Consider the following 23,196-nt stretch of genomic DNA (forward strand, 5'->3'; position numbering starts at 1 on the left):
GTCTGTCATAAATGAAATCTCAGGGCGTAAAGAGAGTAACAAATCATTTCCGGTTAGCTCATTCTCCTTACCTGGTGAAATTATAGATTCTCACAAAACCAAAGAAATAGCCAATAACATTAATTCATATTTTGCCACAGTAGGGACAAATCTAGCAAATTCCATTGTAACACAGGGGCTACCTGGTGTTCAAGATGATGATTATGTTGTGAATACCGTTTTTGAGCTGCAACCGGTCACCCGACAGGAGCTGACCAAGGTCATCATGAGCTTGAAAGGTCGATCGGCTCCTGGATGCGATGGTATTCCCACTAGAGTAATTCAACATAACATTGACTCACTTGTAATTCCTATTTGTCACATTGTAAACCTAAGCATTAGCGCAGGCCTCTTCCCTTGTGCTTTGAAAACGGCAAAGGGTGATTCCCATTCACAAAACAGGTCCAAAAGGCACATTCTCTAATTACAGACCAATTTCGTTGTTAGCTACCCTGTCCAAAATAATTGAGAAATGTGTGAAATTACAGCTTTCAAAATATTTAAATGAAAATAATTTGATCTCTGCCAGCCAGTATGGGTTTCAAAAGTCTAGAAACACATCTGATACACTTTTCAATTTAACCAGGCTCATTTCAAATAGTATCAAGATCAAGAAAAAAGTACTGATAACGTTTCTAGACCTGGCAAAAGCTTTTGATACCGTTCATAGGGCAATCCTGATAAATAAGCTTGAACTATTAGGAATAAAAAATAATACATTGAAATGGTTTAAAAGTTACCTCAATAATAGACTGCATTATGTTGATTATGGTGTAGTTCAGGGAAGTACTCTTGGTCCTTTGCTCTTCCTGATCTACATCAACAATCTATCAAAACTGGATGTGGTTGGCGAGTTGTTCCTATTTGCCGATGACACAGCGATAGTGTCTACCGGAAGCACTTGGGATTAGGCCTATGAAACTGCTTCAATCGACTTGGCAAAAATTAAAAGATGGTTTGACCATAACTGCCTTACGGTTAATGTGACAAAAACCAAGTTTATGCCCATTGTTTTACGTAATCAAACAGACCCAGGCCATTTAGTTCTGAAAATGCATTCCTGTGATACTCCAATGTCTAGTGAATGTGAATGTGGCAGGATTGAAAGAGTTGATCAGTATACTTACCTGGGAGTGGTTCTGGATGGCAGGATGAGTTGGGTGCAACATGTTCAGTGTGTTAAGAGAAGGCTCACAAAATTGCTTTATGCTTTCTCAGAGCTGAGCCATGTGTTGAGCATAGAGCAATGCAAAACAGTATACTTTGCCTACGTTCAATCCATCGTACAATATGGAATTCTTGCTTGGGGAGGGGCTTCCTCCACTGTTATGGAACCTTTAGCAGTTACTCAAAGGTCAATAATTAAAACAATTTTGAAAAAAGACAATAGATACCCAACAATCCTTTTATTCATAGAGTTTCCAGTATTAAATATAAGACAGCTTTTCATTGAATCTTTATTAATTCATATAAAAAAATACAAAACAGAAATCCTAGGAGAAATTATCAACTACAACTATCCCACGCGTTTTAGATCAAATTATAACTTTGAAATTCCACAGCTGGCACATGTCTCAGAACTAACAAATCCCTCATATCTGGCTCATGTCTTATATAGGAATATCCCAGAGGAGATTAAGGAGGCGGAGACACTCAGTTTGCTGGTGTACAGGAAGAGGGTGGATAGGTGGCTATACCGTATTGGCTGGGAGATGGCCGAACGATTGCTCCAATCCCGTTATGCACAGTGATCAACCATCCGTAACCTAAACATTAGTTTGAAACTTTCATTTACAATTCTTTATTTTCAATTACATGAAGTCTTTTTTTCAGTCTCCTTTGACTATTCATATATATATATATATATATATATATATATATATATATATATATATATATATATATATATATTTCATTTTTTTCCACCTTCCCTTTAAAAAAAAATTCTCTTTCTCTTGTCTTTTCTCATGCATTTCTTGGATTTTCCTGGACCCCAAGCACCGCAGTCCATGCACAGTTGGAAGTCTTCATTCTTATTAATATTATTACTATTAGTAGTATTATTGTTTTTTTATTTTTAAAATGTATGAAAATGAACATAATTGTAATTACGGTAACTATTCAATAATTGTAGATAGAGACTGTTCCTGAACTCCCCCCTACACACAGACGTGCAGTCTTGTAGGGGGATTCCTTATATACTAAGTACAAATTAATGTAAAATGTTATTTGATTTGTTAACACTTTTTGGGAATAGATTGATTTGATTTGATTATTCTACAAATTTAATTTGAAAGCTAATTACGAAGCTAAAAATTAAGCTAATCCCTACCACTTGATTGACGTGGAAATAAGCTAGCCCGTGCTATGCATCATTGATGCATAGTGATTGATGCAAGTTTTCTTCCAAGCCGGCACTTTTAATTGATAATGGAAAGTTTAAGCATTGCAATACACCAATGAAAGCATTCATCAGAAAATTATATTTTGAGGTGTGCCTAGTCATACTATTATTTGAATACATTCACATATCATGTTACATATCACCAACTTTTCCCGAAAAAACACTGTTGTTGTGTTTGGTTCCGAATCAAATTCAAATTGCCAAGACCAGAATAATTTTCCATCCATGAATCAGGATCTCAAGGTATGATCATAATGCAGATCATTAGATACATCATAAGATGAAGATGGGGTAATATTATTATTTCGTTTTTCTACTAAATAGCATTCTCAATTTGATACAAAAGAAACTTTCTGAGATACCCTAAGTAAGATAAGCTGGTAGAGAATAGGAGACTATCTCAAATTCTTTATTCTGAGAAGTAATTTCAAATATAACTATCAGAAAACGTGAGTTCACTAGTTACTTGCTGTTAGATAGAAATTCATATGAATACAAACTTACTAAATACAGCTGTAGCACTTAGCAGACTTTGAAAAAGTTAAAAATTTAATTTGAATCTTATATGTTAATACATCAGATAATATTATGTATATATAAAGTGATAAACTACATAATATGATTTGAAAACTGACAAAATGAGGCTTAGTAGTATTTAAAAACTGGAAATTCCAAATGCACATGGTATTTAAGATTCTACAAAAATAGTAATGGAAACTAATGATGGGGGGATTAATCACGGAAAATTTGAATGATATATTTTCGAATGAAAATATAAATTTGAAAGAGGGTTAAGAAATAAATCTCATGTAATATAATGCTTTTCAAATCGTATGCAGATCTGTTGGTCACTATATGCAAATTAATTGCTTACAACATGCTTTGATAATTAATTTGCGAAAATTGGAACCATGCTTATTATTTCTAATTTTAATGCAGAAAATATCACTAGGTGATCAAGCTTACTACCCTTAACGAAATCTAATAAAATCATTGATTATCCTTCATACTGAACTCGGAATTATGCATTAGAAACTGTAGCCTATGTTTCGCTTCATAAAAATTGAGTAAAACTCTCGAATACTATGAAAAATACTGAGCCTTGGAAATGTTCAGCTGGATAGCTAGCTGAATTGATGCAAAACTAAAGCGATGCAACTTGGATTGGTGTATTTTTATTTTCTTCTGGGGAGTGAATTGTAAAATAAGGTATTGGTTAGGATTGTAATAATTGTGGTACACTCCTCAAGTGAGAAAACGTTTCAGCTCAAGCATCAAAATGTGATTTATGTTCAAGTTGCAAAAAGCTAAGGTTTGCTATTATTAAATCAGTACTCTCTATTCAACAAAATACGAACTCGCAATCTTGAGAAGATGTTTACCTTGAACAGTTCCTTCTCCACCTTGTTCCAGAAACAAAGCAATAGATTTGTTAGCATGCACCACTCTTATCTTCATTTACTAGGTTCCTTCTTACACATTAATTCAACATCTATGTTTCTCCGCATTAACATAATTTAGTCATCCCATCCCGGAAAAGCATTTAACAATTCTGGATGGACATGACTAAAAATGAAAAATCTATATAAAAGTCTACTAAAATCTAGAACCCCTTAAGCACCACATATTATTTGGACACTATTATTTGGGAAGATACCTGGTATATCATGTTCTGATGAATTTGTAATAACTTAACACGATCACAACAAACACAAATAAAATAGGTACAATAGGTACGATAGTGAAATAATCATCTAGTAAAGGCGGTTTCCAACATATCAGTATCAGTGAATGTGTTCAATAAAGTGAGAATATTATTCCCATAAGTTTTAATGTGATTATTCATACTCGCTCGTGGTCTAATTAGAATTAATGGGAATTATATTTTCACTGTAACGGTCACTGATGATTCTGTTATGTAGCAATCCGCGTATGTTGAACATATTCTCAACAAGTAAGAGAGTTGGTAATTACGATGAGTAGACTTGAGAAACTGTTACTTTTCAATTAGTACCATGTGAATTAAAATGAGTTTGAATGGACAGCACATTTTAAATGTCAGACAGAATGATAAGTATTTCTATGTAACTTCTCACATAGAAATAGCAAGTGGAGTTTTATTGAGAAAATGTCAATGTTGCTTACCTTCTATTTTGGCTTCAGCTGATAATCTAGTATAATTTACAAGTGCAGCTGTTTCTAAACATTTCTTAATCATACCACGGACATCTTCAGGAGGCACTGGTGTGACTACGTCTTTCATAAGAACCTGAATCAAACATTAAATGCAAAATATCAACAATTCAATCATTTTCAATTCTAGGAATTTACAATTCGTTCTGTGTTACGGCTTCTCGTGAATGGAATGCTCTGCCACTTTATATCATCCTTTCCCCATCCTCATCACTATTCCAAAAGAGAGTGCACCGACACCTAGCTCTTGCTTCTGGGTATTGACTTATGGCTGGTAGCGAGGAGAAGTTGTATTCCTTTTTTTTATAATTACTAACTTATGAAATGTAGATAATGATTTTTGCATGGGTTCACGAACTGCATGACTTTTTTTCCTTCTCATTTTTCTATTTCTATCTTGTTTTTGGAGTAATCTATATTAATTTTTACTGTGATCATCTTTTATACTTTTAGTTTTACATTAATACTTAGCGTATAGTTTATTGATGTACAGTGCTATTTTGTTTTGTACCACTATGGGTCTTCTTAGACTCAGTGCAAATTGTCATATTGTATAAATAAATAAATATAATCAATTAGAGCAATGTACCTATATTGAATTTCTTCATATTAATAGATGGTAGAAAATGAACTAACTTTGAATTGCTATCTGTAGTATCTTTACCCCATGCTATCTTGTCCCTACGCACTAGACTACTCACTGTCTATCAAAAAATAGCTTCTAATTAATTATAATTACTATCATTGCTATTGCAGAGCTATTCTCTCATCCCTTATATATTTCTCGACTTACATATTACAATATAACGAGAATATGGCATTAGATGCTAATTTTTCTGGCTGATCCAGCCACAAAAAAATCAGGTTCCATATCGGGGGAGGGGGATACATCACCACACCCCCGCTGGATACGCCACTGGTTGTATATATCTTAATTTGCAAACAACTTACCCTTTCTAATAAGGACAGAGTTGATTTTAAAGCACCTTCAGGCCTTCCAAAAGGAAAACAATACCTGTAAAACGAAAAAAGCAATCAATTCAAATTGTTATAACAATTAATGTATTTCAACTAAATTCGATTCAATTTCGTTTTGAGAATAAGTGATCTTGGAAGTGATAATTGAAAAGCATGAAACTAATGTATACTGATCTCTAGTGCTTACGGTACTTCTTTACTAGAAATAAATTGAAATAAAAGTCACACAAGATTCAAAGAATGTTGATCAACAAATCATGTTTTAAAGTAATTTTATTGAGTATGAATACAGTTAAAAAGACAGATAAAATTAATATAATAAATTGTAGAAGGAGGAAGTATATAAAGAACAGAAAATAAGAAATGAAAAAGTGAGGAGAGCTATATATGATGTGCACAGGAGATAAAGGAAAACAACTAAGTTGAAATGATTACATAGTAATGAAGGTATTAAATATCAACTATTTACCTAAAATTTGTTATCTGGAATTCTAAAAGTACTCTTAATCTCTCCTTAATATCTTGGAACTTGTCTTTTTCTTCATGGGTGACAGTTCCAACTCCATCAGGCCTGAAAATATAGTACAATAAGCATGAATAAGAATGAAGAACGGAATAAAATCTCAATTTGAATAAGTGATTGAGAAGACAGTGAAATATTTTCAGTATAAGTATAAATGAAGACTAAATAATATATTCATTGTTCATCATTCAATTCTGTGTAATATATCTGTATTTTTCTAAATGCAATTTTTACTGAAGCTAAATAAATAATCATTGTTTACTTGAATCATTTTCTATTTTCATGACTTGTGTTTGTTATTTCCCGATAATAATTTATGAAATCAAGTTTCATAGCTCTCACTCACCAAGAAGTAAAAGGTAGAGCCTGTATTCATAAATAAAATGTAATTCTGTATGACAACAGCAGAGAATAAGATTGTCCACTAACATTCAATTCCCAATTTATAACTAGAAATCTGATAGAATATTTGAATTAAAGACAATTCGAAGAATTGTTAGAATGAAGTATAATGTAATTTACTCTAATGGTAGTATGGTACACAATGAGTCTGTAATATTCAATAAATGGAACTTTTGAACCACCCCTACTACCAGTGCGAAGGGGGAGGGGGTGAGAACTTTCGATATGTTTAAATCATAACTGCTCCAAACAACTGCGGAGTCGAATATTTGTCTTCCAAACTTTTCCCTCCAGACCATTTTTTTGAGCATTAAATTTATTGCCTGGACTATACATGTAAATGGAGTCTCAGGCCGTATTTATTAGAAATAAAGATGTCTAACTCGAAATAATTATCTTATACAGTATTATATAATGTAATAATTTTTTTACAAATATTGCAAGAGTAGAAACAATAATACTGTTTTCTTATTGAGTCTGTAATGGTATTTGTTGACTTTTAATAATGGAAAAATAGCGAAAGGAGCATTTATTTCATTGCTACCTGGCAAAATAAATAATTCTTCAAATAGGATAAACTTATGTCAAATATAGCACTAGGCATAGAGAATAAGCATTCTCAAAAATAATAGTTCTAAAGCTACTATATCTTCATATAGCTGTAAAGCTTCTATGTTTAATTCACACAGTAATTATTATTTACGAAATACTAATTATTCAAGCATGTAATGATAGTATGGTATCTTGCAATGGCATAGAGAAGAATTCAAAGTTACTTGAAGCTTATTACCATCATTTCTTATCTAATCTATCAAGCTCCATATTTATAAAATTTTTCAGTAACTATATAATGTATCAGTATTTACATAATTTAAAACATTATATTGAACGAACAAATATTAAATGAATGTAAATCATGAGCAAAAATTATTCAACATTTTTTTGTAAGCTTATAGCTCAAAATACATGTCAAAAGATAATAAGTCATAATGTGATAAAAATTTCATAACTCTCGAAACATCAGACATTGAAAATGGTTTACTATGTACAGTGTAATAGCAACTATGATCAACTATGATGATGTGATGAACATGGAATGAACGGTGATACTTTTGAAAGCTGACAATTATTGTTCCGCAGAACATCTTATTTTGTTTTTAATTAAGATTTCCGAGAAACTAGGCTATATTGTAAATAGAGGTGGAGGAATGATTTTTTGGAACATGTTACTGTTAATAAAAATTCGGGAAAAGAACTGTTTCGGGTGAAGCCTGCCTTATGATTTGTTATTAAATAAATAGATAAAATAGATTAAATTAGAAATTGATAATTTATTCTATTCAAGATAGAATAAATAAATATTAATGTTACATAGAGTAGAAATGTGGCATGTTTATTACATCATTTGGAATTGAATTGAAAGTACTGATTTGATTAATGAATCGGAAAATTCTTAAAACTCAGATTGATGAATGGTAGGCCTATTTTTGAGCGAGACTATATGGATCGAGGCAGTTATCTTTCTCAATAATAATTATCTTATCAGTCTCATATTGACCAATTACTTATCTTCATATCATCAAGGTGAAAATTTCACTCTACTTTGATTTGCAAGGGAATCAAATAAATTTTCAAACCTGATAATGTTAAATTGGGATTATAATAAAGTTTCTGACCTAACCATTTTACATTTATTAATTAAATTGATTTATGAATCAAATAAAAGTAGTATTATTAATAATTATTATTGAACGAAGTATTGATTTAATAAATCAATTAAGGCTTTAGTTTATAATAACATGATGAAAGTTGATGTCTATAATGATTTGATGATTCAACTGTAGTGAAACACGAATCATAATAATTCAACACTTAACTGTGTGAATAATGTTTATTAGTGCTTTGCAATGTGATAAAATAGTACGTATAAAATATTTGCAATTGAAAACAGTGGAAAACAAGTGGTACAACAGTCCAAACACATAAATGAATGTGTAACACATAAGTTAACGTGATCGAAACATTATTACAAACTTTTTTACTCGAAGTGAACAAGCAAGTTGATGAATTATTGTCATTGAATATGAAAATGATGAACAATTCAAAGTTCAAAATATATAATATGTTGAAGAGAAGAAATGATAAGAAGGTAATAGGCAATCTCATATATTTAATGGGTTAATAAAAAGCCTGGGCAATTCAAACAATGAAACTATATAACAGTTGTTAATAATCGAAAAGATTTACAGTCTTGTGTAATTGACGTTTATCGTTATGAAGAAGATGACCATTTCCATATTATAATCAATAAATAGATGTAGATGAAATTTAGCTGTTGGTACCAACGCCAAGGTGAAATTTCAGTCATGGTGAAACTTCAGGAGGAAAATTCTAGTCATGTTTTTTTACGGAATTAAAGAATGCAAGAATCTCTACAATAGAGATTTGTAGCTTTTTAAAGTTTACTTAGAATGGGAATTTATATTTGTGATTCTTGTTATGCAGGAAAAAATACTTCTCTCATTTGTTGCTTTAAAATTATCATTTTACACGATATAAACGGCTGAATAAATACACATAACATGTAGAAAATATAAGCATACTGACTATTGCAACAATCTTAAAATATTTTGCACTGTATGAAATACACATGAATGCAGCACACAAAAAATGTTAAAAACTAAACATATCATGCAACCTACTCAGTGCCATGCAGAAAATAGATAGAAATGAATGAAATTATAATACTGGTTAATCATGATGTATGTATCAAAAAATTCTCAGTTCTCAAGTCAATTTTCATGTGTGATAGAAAATTAATTTTCTTAATACAGCAAAGAACTTCCAAAAAGAGAAACCAATTTATGTGATCGAATTAAATTTGGATAATGAAAAATATATACAAGAATATCAAGTGTGATGGAGAAAAATTATTGGCAGGATGAGATGAATAGGATGAGAAAATTGTTTGATGTTATTTCTTAGATTTCATTTCATAAATAGGTAATTTTTGCTTCTTGAATGTCTGAATTAAAAAAATAGAACCAGAAAAATTGCATTAACAAAAAACCAAGCTGATTTGTGAGAAAAGCACAAAAAATATATATCAGCAAATAGAAGCGTGCATTTGATGTACAGACCTGGCAACATGGGTATTATCTTCAAGGACCTCCGTGCTAGGTAAACCATGTATTTGATTAGAATGCTATCAAAGGGCTATAATGTATCACTAACTTACACATAAATGCAATTAATAGCTAAATTCAGTAGTTTCAAATATTTACTGGTGCAGAAAATAATACTTTCTTAATGTAATCTTCATCTTCGATATTAGGTACTGCAATAAATTCAATAGTAGTTCATCTACTATTGCTTCATGTATAATTAAATAGAAATTTGAAAGATATTGTATTGTATTGCTCAATCAATGAATGGATGTTGTTGCCAAAGATATAGTTGAGAAATAGTTATATATATATTACAGTATGATAGTATACAGTTATAATAGTATCCATTGAACTTGTAGCTTTACTTAATTATTAAAAATTTCGTCTCTAAGCTAGTACATAGAGTTGGTGAAAATCATGTAAATGACTCAATATTCCTTTAACAAGGATGGGGGCGCGTTCTAGAGAGCTCTGCCATAGCTCTGCCATTCTGGCCGAGGCCTCAACTGTCGCAGGTCTCGACTGTCGGGGCTGTACAAAAATTAGAGAGGCCTCAACTGTCGCCTAACGCAGGCGACATTTGAGGCCTCTTTTTCAGGAGTCCTCTTCCGTCGCTGGCCTCGAATGTCGCAGGTCTCTACCGTCGCTGGTCTCGACAGTCGCAGGACTCTTCTGTCGTTTGCCTCGTTTGACATCGACCCAATAAGGATAATTTGACAGAAGGTTTTATTGAGGATCCTATTCGAATTGAAAACTACTATTATCACTTCAAAATTTTGATCCAACATCATGGAACCAACATTTTGAATCCAACTTCATCTTTTTAAATGGGAATACATGGGATACATGATTTAGATACAGAATTACAAGAGAAAATGAATAGCGAAAACCACACACCGATATCTTGAACCGTTTCTAAGCTATTCATATTTTAAGGTACTAATAAATCATACAAAAATGAAATACATGAGTACATTCATAATCTGACAGATCAAACTTTTCTGTTCAAAGTGTTGAATATGTGACTAGATGTTGCTATAAGTGTTTAATTAAATTTAGAACAGTAAAATTTCATAATAGATTTTTTTAAAAATTGTATGCGCTCATTTATTTTATTATTGTATGATTTATTAGTATATTTAATTATTGTGAATAACTTTGAAATGTTTTGAGACATCGGTATTTTCCACTTATTTTCTCTTGAGATTCTGTATCGAAATCATGTATCATAAGATACATTAAATGGGAACCTTCCCATTTAAAAAAATGAAGTTGTATTCAAAATAGCGGTCCAAAATTTTGAAATGACAGAAACGTGTTTTTTTAATTCGAATAGGATCCCAATGAAACCTACTGTCAAATTATCCTTGTAGAAGAAATATTGAGCTGTTCCCATAATTTTCACCAACCTTGTATAATAGAGCTTAGAAACGAAATTATAAGTTCAAAAAGATAATGAAATAAAGCTGTAAATTCAATGGATCGCTCCTTATTTCAGTTATTCTTGAAAACATTCAATATATATTCAAAGATTAGTAATGAGTGTTTATGCGAAGAGCTGCATAAAATGCCAGAAGTCATATTAATTCAATGATCAAGACAATAGTGACTGAAACAGACATCCATCCTGTAAGAAGAGTATTGGTTATTATTTAGATTGAATGATACAAAAGTTTCTTTTTTGTAGACAAATCCGGAAGTCTTAAGCTCAGAAATCAATTTTAAAGTCTTTTTTTCTTTAGGGCTACTTTTAATATAAATAAAAATAAAAATCTGAGTACCCTTTTAAATTATTTTGTTTCGGCTACTTATGCCATTTTCAAGTGATTTGAAAATAAATAAATAGCCTACTGATGGAAAATTCTTATTTTTGATCATATGTTAGTATATTCATATGATTTTATAAACTAGTACTGTAAATTTTCGATTTAAATTTGCATGATTCTATCAAAAATGGGGTTATTGCGATGTCTAATTGAATTAAATTTATTATTTTATCTCTGTTTAATTTTGCCGCCGCAAAAATATGAAATTCTTCTTTAACATTCAGTTTTCCACTTTTATCATCATAATTTAGTATTTTCATATTGGAATTTATATTTGTGAAATTATGGCCTGAATCGATCAAGTTTTAATGGTACATTTATCCCCATTTTTGATAGAATCATGTAAATTTAAATCCAAAATTCACAGTCCTAGTTTATAAAATCATATGAATATAGGCTACTAACATATGATAAAAAATAAGAATCTTCCATCAGTATTTATTCATTTTGAAATCACTTGAAAATGGCATTAGTAGCCGAAACATATCATGACGAAATAATTTAAAAGGGTACTCCAATTGATATCAATTTAAAAGCTTTGAAGAACTTAAAACAAATCTGACTTCTATTGGAAAAAAATATAGTGATATTGCAATGCTTAGTATTATTGAGTTCAAGCAGAAGCAATATTACAGTTTTTCAATAATTTAAATAAGTATTAGGTGTGTGACCAATTCCAATAGGTATTTGAGAATGAAAATTATTTTACAATAATAAATTTTGCAATAAATGTAGCAGAGAGGTGATGACCTACGAACTATGGTGAAGGTACTGGATAAATAGAGGGAAAAATAGCTAAGTGCTTCAAGTTTAATAATACAAGAAAGCTACTACTGTATGGAATTATTTATGAGAAACAATTTGTTTGTTGTCATGGAATCTAATATTGAGCCAGTACCAGTTGGTGGAAAATGGAAACAAATAGAATGTAATTACTCATTAGATTTAAGCTGGGGATTTTTCGATTCAGTTTTTAAAGGGATATAATATAATAAATTTGATAATATAAATCTATAAATTTTAATAATATAAATGAACATATTTAATTCCAATGGTTTACTATTACTAGTTCTAGTATAGCAGTACATACTTCACTCATATTTTTACTCACTGTAACTTATTTACAATCTACGGTTAATCTATAATATAATTACTTAATAAATAATAAGAAATTTAAGGCAGATTCATCACTGAGAAATCCATCTTACAATCATATTGAATTTGTGGATCATGAATTGAATATCGTATAGCTGTAGATAACTTGGAAAAAATTAATTGGATAATGAGCAATCAAGTTGCCAATATCTGTTGAGGAACATTGTTCATAGTTCATAAGGATATTTGTTGGACACTAGGAGGATCTGCCACATTAAATTTTTCAACCAGTAGACTGATAGAATAATGCACCAAAATACATTAGTAATCACAGTCAGTGTCAATATTGAAGGAAGATATATATGATAGGCACATTTAATTCTCACCATCAAACTGTTTCCATTTCTTAAATGCTTCAAAATTACCGTACATTTATGTATGCTCCTTGTTGATTACTCACAAATGCATAGAAAATGTTTTGTTTTTTTCTACAAAACAATAGGAAAATTTGATTACTTGAGGTCTTATACATCAGTTATCAGTCTTCAGGGGGGTCATCTCTGAATTTTTCTTATTTAAGTGGGGATTCTAGAAACCCACATTTTTATTCAAACAAGTACATTCCATGAATTTGGGCGTTAAACACCAAACAAGTTTTCAAAAAACTCCTGGATGCACATGTGAGGCGAATTGTCCCATCACAATTCCTCATAAAAACATACACATTTGGAACATCAACCAATATCTTGCTTTCAATGCGTTATATCAGATTGGAAAATGTTAGAAAAGCGTCTTAAGAATCTCCAGCAATATTTAAAAATATGTGAACTAAGGCATAGCATGTCTCTAGGTGCATGAGTGCATGAGTACTACCCACCCAGTCAATATCAATATCAGTCGATATCAAATTTAGCATTTGAGATATGAAGCTGCATTAGTTAATAGCAAGATATTGGTTGGTGCTTAGGGTCTTGTCACGTTCCACTTCTTGAAGTCTTAAATCTTCAGCTATAATATTTTTGTTGGAAATTGCAGAATCGTTAGTCATGCAATTTGTATTTTGCATGCTTCTTATTTGTAAAAGGAGTAGATCGGAAAATTTTGAAATGACTTGAATAAAATGCTTTCTTCTGATGCTATTGAAATAAATTATATTGATCTCTATTTATGATTAAAGAATAAAAATATAAAAACATCGCTGTTTTAGAGAAAAACTAGTTACTTTTCGTTAAGATGACTTTAAAATTAAAAATCTACAATAAAAAATGCCATCAACACTGCAACTGAATTATTTCAGTTGGTTAAATAGTATGTAAATAATATACAACTGTAGTTGATAATAGTCAGACTACGATGATGATAATAATCATACCGGTAGCTAATATCATAGTTTTATCACTCAAATTTTAAGCAGTAATAAAAGTACCAAGAATTAATAAATTATTTTTCACTATTATATTTATATAATACAATGCCAGTAGCTAATAATAATGCTTGGATTCAAGTTATTTTACAATTTTCCGATTCACTACAGCACCCTAAATGTGCATACAATTAAGGGCGCCCTTCAACTCATTTCACAGATTAGTTGGTTGAATCAGGGAAGTTATTTGGATACCTGAGAGAAAGAGAGAGGGTGTGCTGTTAGTGTTTTTCTTACCAAAAAATGTGCAGTGACAAAAATACAGGTTCCAATATTAGATTCAAATTTAAATAGAGTGAAGTAGTTGTTGCAGTATTCTTACCTGTTCCCATGAACATGGCTGGCACAAAAGGCAAAACTAAAGTGTATTAATGTGGGATCTATCATAATGTTCTTCTCGGCACGATCTAGAAGGTCGTTGAGGTAGCACAGATGTCGGTAGCAGCCTCTGACGCCGTAGCGAGCACAGTACTCGTCCAGGACAAACACCTGGCCCGGACTGAACCAGCCCTGCCAATACAAACAACAAATATTCATTACTTCATGTCCTGAAAGTTTCATATGGATCAATTTAGCCGTTTTTTTAAATTAATCATTTGTCTTGTTACTTATTGAATGACCCTCGTACATCTTACATAATCTTACATAATGAGATGTACGTTTACAAAATCGTACAAATAAATATGTTAAATCGTTTAACAAATTATGGAATCAGTATATTGCATGAATTGTATAGTATTTCACTATAATGACTGCAAACGGCCGTTTGCTATGTGAAGTCACTTGTCAATATTTAGATTTTTAAACGATTTTGTAAAACGGGGTTAATTTGTTTAAGTTCTCCAAGGCCCATATCCAGCATATCAGATTGAACGGAGACAGATCAGCTCTTGCTGTTGTTTTAAGCCCGGAATGAAACACGTTCTATAAAATGCAATCATGCCCACTCGTAACAATAGATTAGCGGATAACGTAGATGGTGCTTATGGTGCATATAGACGACTATATTTCAACTCATGCATCGTCTACAAATAATCCTTTCAATTTTTTTCAACGCGTCTCAATTAAAAGTGATGTTTTCATTTTGAAACAAGTTTCAATAGTTATTGTCAAGAAATGATGAAAGGTGATGAAATTTTCGATGATATTTTGAGACTTTGAATTGGAACTCTGAGAGGATATAATTCGAACATAGTCTGATACTCACCAGTGAACAATAAGGATCATTTAATCTATAATCTAAGGTTAGGGTTTGCAGCATTTTGAACAATGAGGCGTGGTCAAATTTGCAGGGGTCTGCCGAAATAAACTCTTCCATACCATGTTTTCTCGCGCGGTCCGCATCTGAAAATGGAGTAGATCATTTGATCAATTTAATAAAAAAATTGGTTCAAGTTTGAATGTATCAATAATGAATCGCACAATTATGTAATCACAAACCTGCTAGATCAGCAATTTGAAAAAATATATTGGTTTCGAATTTCAAATTAAACTAACTGAGAATGACTTTCTGGAAGTACCTATCAATTCATTTCTACATGTATTTTGAACTGAAATAATAGCTTCTAAACTATTGAAATACAGAAATTTGTGTATGCAGAATAATTCACGTTTTTATCCTAAGACTGTTACATAGGCTACATTATGTTTTTAACATAAACCTCTACAAAAGTAGAGGTGGTGAATTTAAACACTTTTCAAGATAAATTTTTATGCTGGAAGTACTAAATAATTTGATTATAGGATTTTATTGTATTCTATTGTATAAATTTGATTGTATTATACAATAAAATTTTAGATGAATTTAAAATAATACGTCATTTCCACCATAACTTCATTTCCACCTACTTCTGAACGTTTCTATGAGGCATAAGCCTATTCGTCATCAGCAACAAAAATAATTCAAAACAACCGTTTGTGAAATCATAGGCAATTATTTGAAATGTCTATCCATAATCATCCACTCTTCACATGTAATCACACTAATTAGCCTATTAATAATTCATTTTTTAATTCAGAATTTGTTAATTTTTCCTTAATTTTGCAGTGTAAATCGTGAAAGTGACACATAATATAAACTACAATTGGACTTTAGGGTGCATTGGAAAGTGCAGATATCAAATGTAGGCGTTTATATCTAAAAAAGTAGAAAGATTAAAAACGTGACAGTTTCAACTTGATAGTATTCAAATCAAAATACTTCCAGTAAAATGTTTACAAAAGCCAAGTGCACAACGTGCAACGTGGGGAGTGGCTATACTCGTATATTTCGTTGTATGACAGCGAATGCTGGAAACTGACCACATGCCTTGATAAGGCAATCAGTCCGGGTCTATATCTTTAAATCGGACTGCGCGCGCATACGTTCATCGCTGTAGATTGGGCTGGAAAGCATGCGATAGATAAAACAGCCAGCTCAACTGTATGATACAGTATCATGTTGAATGATACACAACGACTATCTCTTCATCAACAGTATAGGCTACAATTTGCGCAATCAAATAGAACGAGAATCATAAGTTGGCATTCAATTATTTACATTGATCAATTATCACGATTAAAATGTTACACTTCATTTTCCACATTTTTAGCAATATTATATTCTCCCTTTTTCCTGACATGCTCGGAGTATTCACCACTGGGAAAGTAACAGTATTGAACACTATCTTGTTTAGCATTTCCTATTGTATACCATATAAAAATTGTATATTAGAATGGAATAGTGCGCATAATATTTTTGATACACTCAAGCCACAAGTAAAGATTTCTTTCGGCGCAGAAAACTGTTTTAGGTGTACGGAAAACTATTACCTCCTTGTATTTTCGATATAGTTGAGTTTTTATTGGCCGGTGATATGAGTGGAGTAGGTTTATGACTCTGACCAGTAGCACGGTACATGGCCATCACCCATAAGTGGCATTCACTCTCGTCGTCACACGCCAGCAATATACTATCTCCTTCTTTCACAGCATTGAAAAAACACCTACCACCCTCCAAGTCTGTAAAAAATATACCATAACTAGTTTTTATAGTAATCGAACTATATTAAATGAAACTACCTGACATTTTCACAATCACTGATCTATCTAAACATTATTCAATAAATTTATTAATAGCTTATTCATTTTTTTTTAATTTCATTTATAATAATAGTTTTATTCGTGTATTCATTTCTGAGAAAGCAATTTGGTTATTATCATTTTAATAATCTCTAGTAAACATTTCTAGTTGTAACAATTTCAAGACGTTTTATTCAATGTGGATATCCATCACAAGAACACCTCAAAGTTATTTGAGAAAATCGAATGAAATCGTTCATTTCTAAGATTACATTTGAAAAATCGAAGATTTCTGTGGTACTGATTTCAATAAACATCTAAAAATTGTGAAAATAGTAGAGCAATTTGTCTACTTTGACTTGCTATTTTGGTTTAGTGTGTTATTGGTGTTACAATCTATTCTCAATCCAGTTTCAATTCTATATGATGGACCAATTAAAAAAAAAAAATCATAATTAAAAAATTACAAATCCTGAATGAACAATTTTCTTACCTATGGAAGAGAAAATACTAAAGTTTTTTTACAATAAATATTTTCGCGCTCATTAGACAATTGTATTTAAGATGAAACTTTGAAACGCGGTATGGCTCCATACGGTCATACAGCTGATTTTACAATGTTTTTCAGATGATATTGTTTGTCTTGTGCATGCATGCAGCACGAAAAAGATTAATTTCTCTGACCAATCTTAATAAATAAGGTATCCTTAAAATCTTGATAAAATTTGCCAACTTTTTTGTCTCTTGTAAATTTCCTGTAAAATGAATGGTTTTCGTGTAATATGCCATCAAAAATTTTAAATGGCCGCCTTTTTTAATATTTACATCGAAAATGCTTCATTTTATTTTTTAAAGTTGAGTCTTTACAGCATAAATATTCATTCCAAATTTCAGATCAATACAACATTTCGTTCTTGGAATAAAAAATCCTAAGTGAAAAAAACAAAATGGCAGCTATAAGGATAACCGCTGAGTTTTGGACACTCCAAATACGACATTCAGGACCAATACTCTAAAATGTTCGACACTACTTCTGAAACACTCTGTATACATAATAAAATATAATAATATAGTCGTAGTATTGAGAAATGCGAGTCTGAACTGAGGTTGACATCCTATTTGGTGTAAAAAAATAATATATTATATGCTAATACCATTGCTCGCCGTTCTGGTTTTTTATTTTATATAGAGCGCTCCAGAACTGTAAGTCATTATAATTCTCCTCTAAATAGAATTCAGAGAAGTTTTAATCTTGGTTCTGAGCACATGGTTTGTTCTGTCTTCTGGTTCTCCCCACCAAATTCTGTAAGATCTCATTTAATTTATTTGGGTAGCATGTGATCTCTCTTTTTGCGGTTAGTGCTTTTATTATTATTAGTTTTTAAATAATCTTTTCCTTTTATTTTTGCTTTACACAGGCATTATTTTTCTTTCTAGCTTTATGCATTTATTATTTATTTCACTATTATCATAATGAATTATTCTTGTGCATCATTCCGGATAACTTTAGTTATTATTCTATAATTGATCATATATTTCTTTCTTTTAATCTTATTTTTATTTCAAATATTATGAAAAAAATGTTGAAAATATTGTATTGTGTGATGAAGACAATATAGGGTTCTACCTGTTGTCTCCATTAGAAAAGTAAATATTATTATTACTATCATGAAGTTTGATGTTACTCACCCATTCCCACCATAAGGTTCGCTGAAAAATAAGAATAACTTTTAAAAAATGTTTCATCAATAGTATAAAATCAATTAAGCTATTGTAGTAAAAGTATTTTTACTGTTTTTAAAGTACTATTATCTCAGTCACCCATTGCAATAATTTACTTCTAATTTGAATAAACTACCAAAGAATACATTTAGGGGCGGTTTCCGAGCTCAGGATCTCTAAGTTCTGGACTTACAGAGTCCAGGACTGATATAAGCGCTCGGGCACAGTATACATACAGTATGGAAACTTGGCTAGTACCCTGACGCCAAAATCCGTCATCTTGTTAGGAAGCGCCGCATTGTAATAGTATTGATGGTAGGTTTGGATCACTTTAATAATCCGGATCAATTGATCTCATTCACTGCCACGAGCCAATAAGAAGGCCAGGATTGGAACTTCCTAGGGAACTATAAATATAGTCTATATAGTTCCTTAGAACTTCCCAAGGTTACGTGACGTGTCTAGTATTTGCGTCATGTAAAAAGCATTGGTTAGATTACAAGTTTCCATTCTGTACCTATTCTGTGGCTCGGGTCTAAATGGAACTTCTGAGTCACGATTCTATCTTCTAAACTCCGGGGTCTATAAAGAGGAGCTTCTCTTTGTCTCAGAAACAGAGTAACGGCCAGCAACAGTCACAGTTATAACATAGTTATTCAAAAGTATTCTTTGAGTATCTATAGTGAGGTCCACGTTATAATGGTAATGTACGATTTGCAAATGTGAAAGAGTTAGGGGTTAGGTTTTATTTAGGTTACATTTAATAATGTTTTTTTAGGATAGGTTAGGTTTTTGCTTAAAAATTGCAATATGCTAGAAGGGGCTAGGGTCCAGGTAGAGTTATGTTTTTTGATGTTTCAAAGGTAAAAGGATAGGTTAGGGGGTTAGGATTTTGCTCTGAACCACATGTTTGTGAACATGTTCATGAAATGAACCACATTTTTGTGAACATGTTCATGAAATGAACCAAATGTTTATGTTTTGTTCTAAAGATGACGAACAAATCTAAAGTATTAAATGTGAATGGGTTAGAGGTTAGGTTTTATTCAGGTTATATTTAATAATGTGTTATTAGGATAGGTAAGGTTTTTGCTTTGAAATTGCAATATGCTAGAAGGGGCTATGGTGCAGTTGGAGTCATGTTTTTTGATGTTTCAAATGTGAAAGGATAGGTTAGAGGGTTAGGATTTTGCTCTGAAATCTAAATTATTAAATGTGAAGGGGTTAGGGATTAGTGGTTAGGTTTTTTTGGATTATATTTAATAATGTTCCATAAAGTTAGGTTAGGTTTTTGCTTTGAAATTGCAATATGCTAGAAAGGGCTAGGGTCCAGGTAGAATTATGCTTTTTGATATATTTTCAAAAATGGAAAGATAGGTTAGGATTTTGCTTTGAAATTGCAATATGCTGGAAGGGATTAGAGGTTTTTCAAATAGTTATGTTTATTGATGTTTTAAATGTAAAAAGGGAGGTTGAGGGTTCGGTTTTTGTTTTGAAATGACAATATGCTGACTTAGTTATAGTGTTTTTAACATCAGTTAAATAACAACTGTTATTTTTATTAATTATATTTTTCAAAAGTACTCTTTCTTTTATTAAATAAAATAATAATATATCGATTATGATAAATCATCATTGGATAATAATATTTTCATCAAATAGAATGACGATTGGCTCCAGTTACAGTGCTCGGTAACCATCATCACAAAGAACGTTACATTCAAAGAACTGACTGAATGGAACGGGAAAACCCCGTTGCTAACGCATGCGCGATACGGTGCTGTCTGAGACAGAGAGTGGTTTGTCTATAAAGTTCTTGACTTATTTGGAATGATCTTAACGAAAGAGAAAACGCAGACCAAAACAAACCACTCTCTGTCTCAGACAGCACCGTATCGCGCATGCGTTAGCAACGGGTTTTTCCCGTTCCATTCAGTCAGTTCTTTGAATGTAACGTTTTTTGTGATGATGGTTACCGAGCACTGTAACTGGAGCCAATCGTCATTCTGTTTGATGAAAATATTATTATCCAATGATGATTTATCATTTACTTCAATATAATAATCGATATATTATTATTTTATTTGATAAAAGAAAGAGTACTTTTGAAAAATATAATTAATAAAATATAACAGTTGTTATTTAACTGATGTTAAAAACACTATAACTAAGTCAGCATATTGTCATTTCAAAACAAAAACCGAACCCTCAACCTCCCCTTTTACATTTAAAACATCAATAAACATAACTATTTGAAAAACCTCTAATCCCTTCCAGCATATTGCAATTTCAAAGCAAAATCCTAACCTATCTTTCCACTTTTGAAAATATATCAAAAAGCATAATTCTACCTGGACCCTAGCCCTTTCTAGCATATTGCAATTTCAAAGCAAAAACCTAACCTAACCTAATGGAACATTATAAAATATAATCCAAAAAAACCTAACCACTAATCCCTAACCCCTTCACATTTAATAATTTAGATTTCAGAGCAAAATCCTAACCCCCTAACCTATCCTTTCACATTTGAAACATCAAAAAACATGACTCTAACTGCACCCTAGCCCCTTCTAGCATATTGCAATTTCAAAGCAAAAACCTAACCTATCCTAATAACACATTATTAAATATAACCTGAATAAAACCTAACCTCTAACTCATTCACATTTAATACTTTAGATTTGTTCGTCATCTTTAGAACAAAACATAAACATTTGGTTCATTTCATGAACATGTTCACAAAAATGTGGTTCATTTCATGAACATGTTCACAAACATGTGGTTCAGAGCAAAATCCTAACCCCCTAACCTATCCTTTTACCTTTGAAACATCAAAAAACATAACTCTACCTGGACCCTAGCCCCTTCCAGCATATTGCAATTTTTAAGCAAAAACCTAACCTATCCTAAAAAAACATTATCAAATGTAACCTAAATAAAACCTAACCCTTAACTCTTTCACATTTGCAAATCGGACATTACCATTATAACGTGGACCTCACTATAGATACTCAAAGAATACTTTTGAATAACTATGTTATAACTGTGACTGTTGCTGGCCGTTACTCTGTTTCTGAGACAAAGAGAAGCTCCTATAGACCAAACGTAACCAGCTTGACCAACATAACGGTTTAAAACTTCTACTGATCATTTTTCAGGTTATGTTTAGCATGATTGTAAGAATAAGATTAGGTTATGTTTTATCAACAAACTGAACAGTCAGGTTAAGATGTAACAAAGTACAGTAGATACAAAATTATTCATAACTTGGTAGGTTTATTCTTATAAATAAGCCCTTCTTTAGCAGAAGACTTATCAAACACAAAGACATAATATTGATGAATTCGTTTAAAACAAAAAGTTGAAACGATTAATAGTATGATTAGGCTATTCATCACTATACCAGGTAAGATTAAAATAATATTGCCTAGGCCCTATTTGAAATAATTTTTAAATTTTAACATCTGAAATGTACCTTCAAAGCAAGTATTGCTAATTATACAGAACAGTCACTTTTAATTTTAATAAAACCAAACGATTCCCCGATCTATGGACCGTGGCGAATAACTTACACTGGATAAGTAATAACGTAAATATCACTTAAAATATTTGCCTATCCATACTCAGATAGGCTACAACATATCGGGACCTGATTAGAAAACTTAGATACTGTTATCTTGAATATTGAATAATTGGATGCTAAAAATTTTTAACAGACTGTCAATTTGTGTTCGTGAGCTGGAGTATGGGAAGTTTTGTAGGCTGGTTCGAGAAAAACTTATCAACTACCCTCTCTACTCATTGAGAGATGATGAGACCAGTAGACTTGTAGACCAGTTTGAGATTGTTTAATGAGTTACTATGGCACTCCATCTACAGAGCCACACGAAACAACCTATCTGCGGCCATCTCTTTATTTGTGTTTTGATTGTTTTATATTTTGACGAAGTCTGTCTGGCGACTGCCGGTCATGGACTGAATATACTGAATAGGCTACCTACCCACTGGAAAATATTGATAAAACATGTAAATAATAAAATTAGGATTATTATAATCTGCTGTATCTTTCAGCCTACAGAAATAAAGTAGGCTAGGAATACAGTAGTTATTAGTCAATCTAAAGATAAACAAAATTAATACAAACATATTTAATAGCCATTGAACAAGATCAAAATGTAATCTATAGGCTATGCATCTTCTATTTTTTCAATAGAGTTTATTGAAGTAGGGCAAGTAGCCTATTGCATTTTAGAAGTTGATGGAGGAGTAGAATTTGTCAGAATATTGAACAATACAAGTTACCTATTATCTTGTAGTGAACAACTACAAGACTTAACCTATTTTGGACTATGTGTCTAACCTTA

General features: G+C 31.5%; 1 protein-coding gene across 2 annotated transcripts in view; it reads right to left on the reverse strand.

The window, feature by feature from the left end:
* LOC111057617 (calcium-dependent secretion activator) overlaps window positions 1-23,196 on the reverse strand; it is a 131,813-nt gene that overhangs the window by 32,270 nt on the left and 76,347 nt on the right. For both annotated transcript variants that reach the window (XM_039443064.1, XM_039443063.1), the window contains exons 15-21: window positions 18,800-18,820; window positions 16,862-17,050; window positions 15,258-15,394; window positions 14,373-14,560; window positions 6,084-6,185; window positions 5,588-5,651; window positions 4,589-4,712 (exon numbers count right to left, since the gene is read on the reverse strand). In XM_039443064.1, coding sequence (XP_039298998.1) covers window positions 4,589-4,712; window positions 5,588-5,651; window positions 6,084-6,185; window positions 14,373-14,560; window positions 15,258-15,394; window positions 16,862-17,050; window positions 18,800-18,820 — 825 coding nt within the window. The remainder of the gene's footprint in view (window positions 1-4,588; window positions 4,713-5,587; window positions 5,652-6,083; window positions 6,186-14,372; window positions 14,561-15,257; window positions 15,395-16,861; window positions 17,051-18,799; window positions 18,821-23,196) is intronic.

This window comes from Nilaparvata lugens, chromosome X, assembly GCF_014356525.2.
Source record: "Nilaparvata lugens isolate BPH chromosome X, ASM1435652v1, whole genome shotgun sequence".
Lineage (NCBI taxonomy): Eukaryota > Metazoa > Arthropoda > Insecta > Hemiptera > Delphacidae > Nilaparvata > Nilaparvata lugens.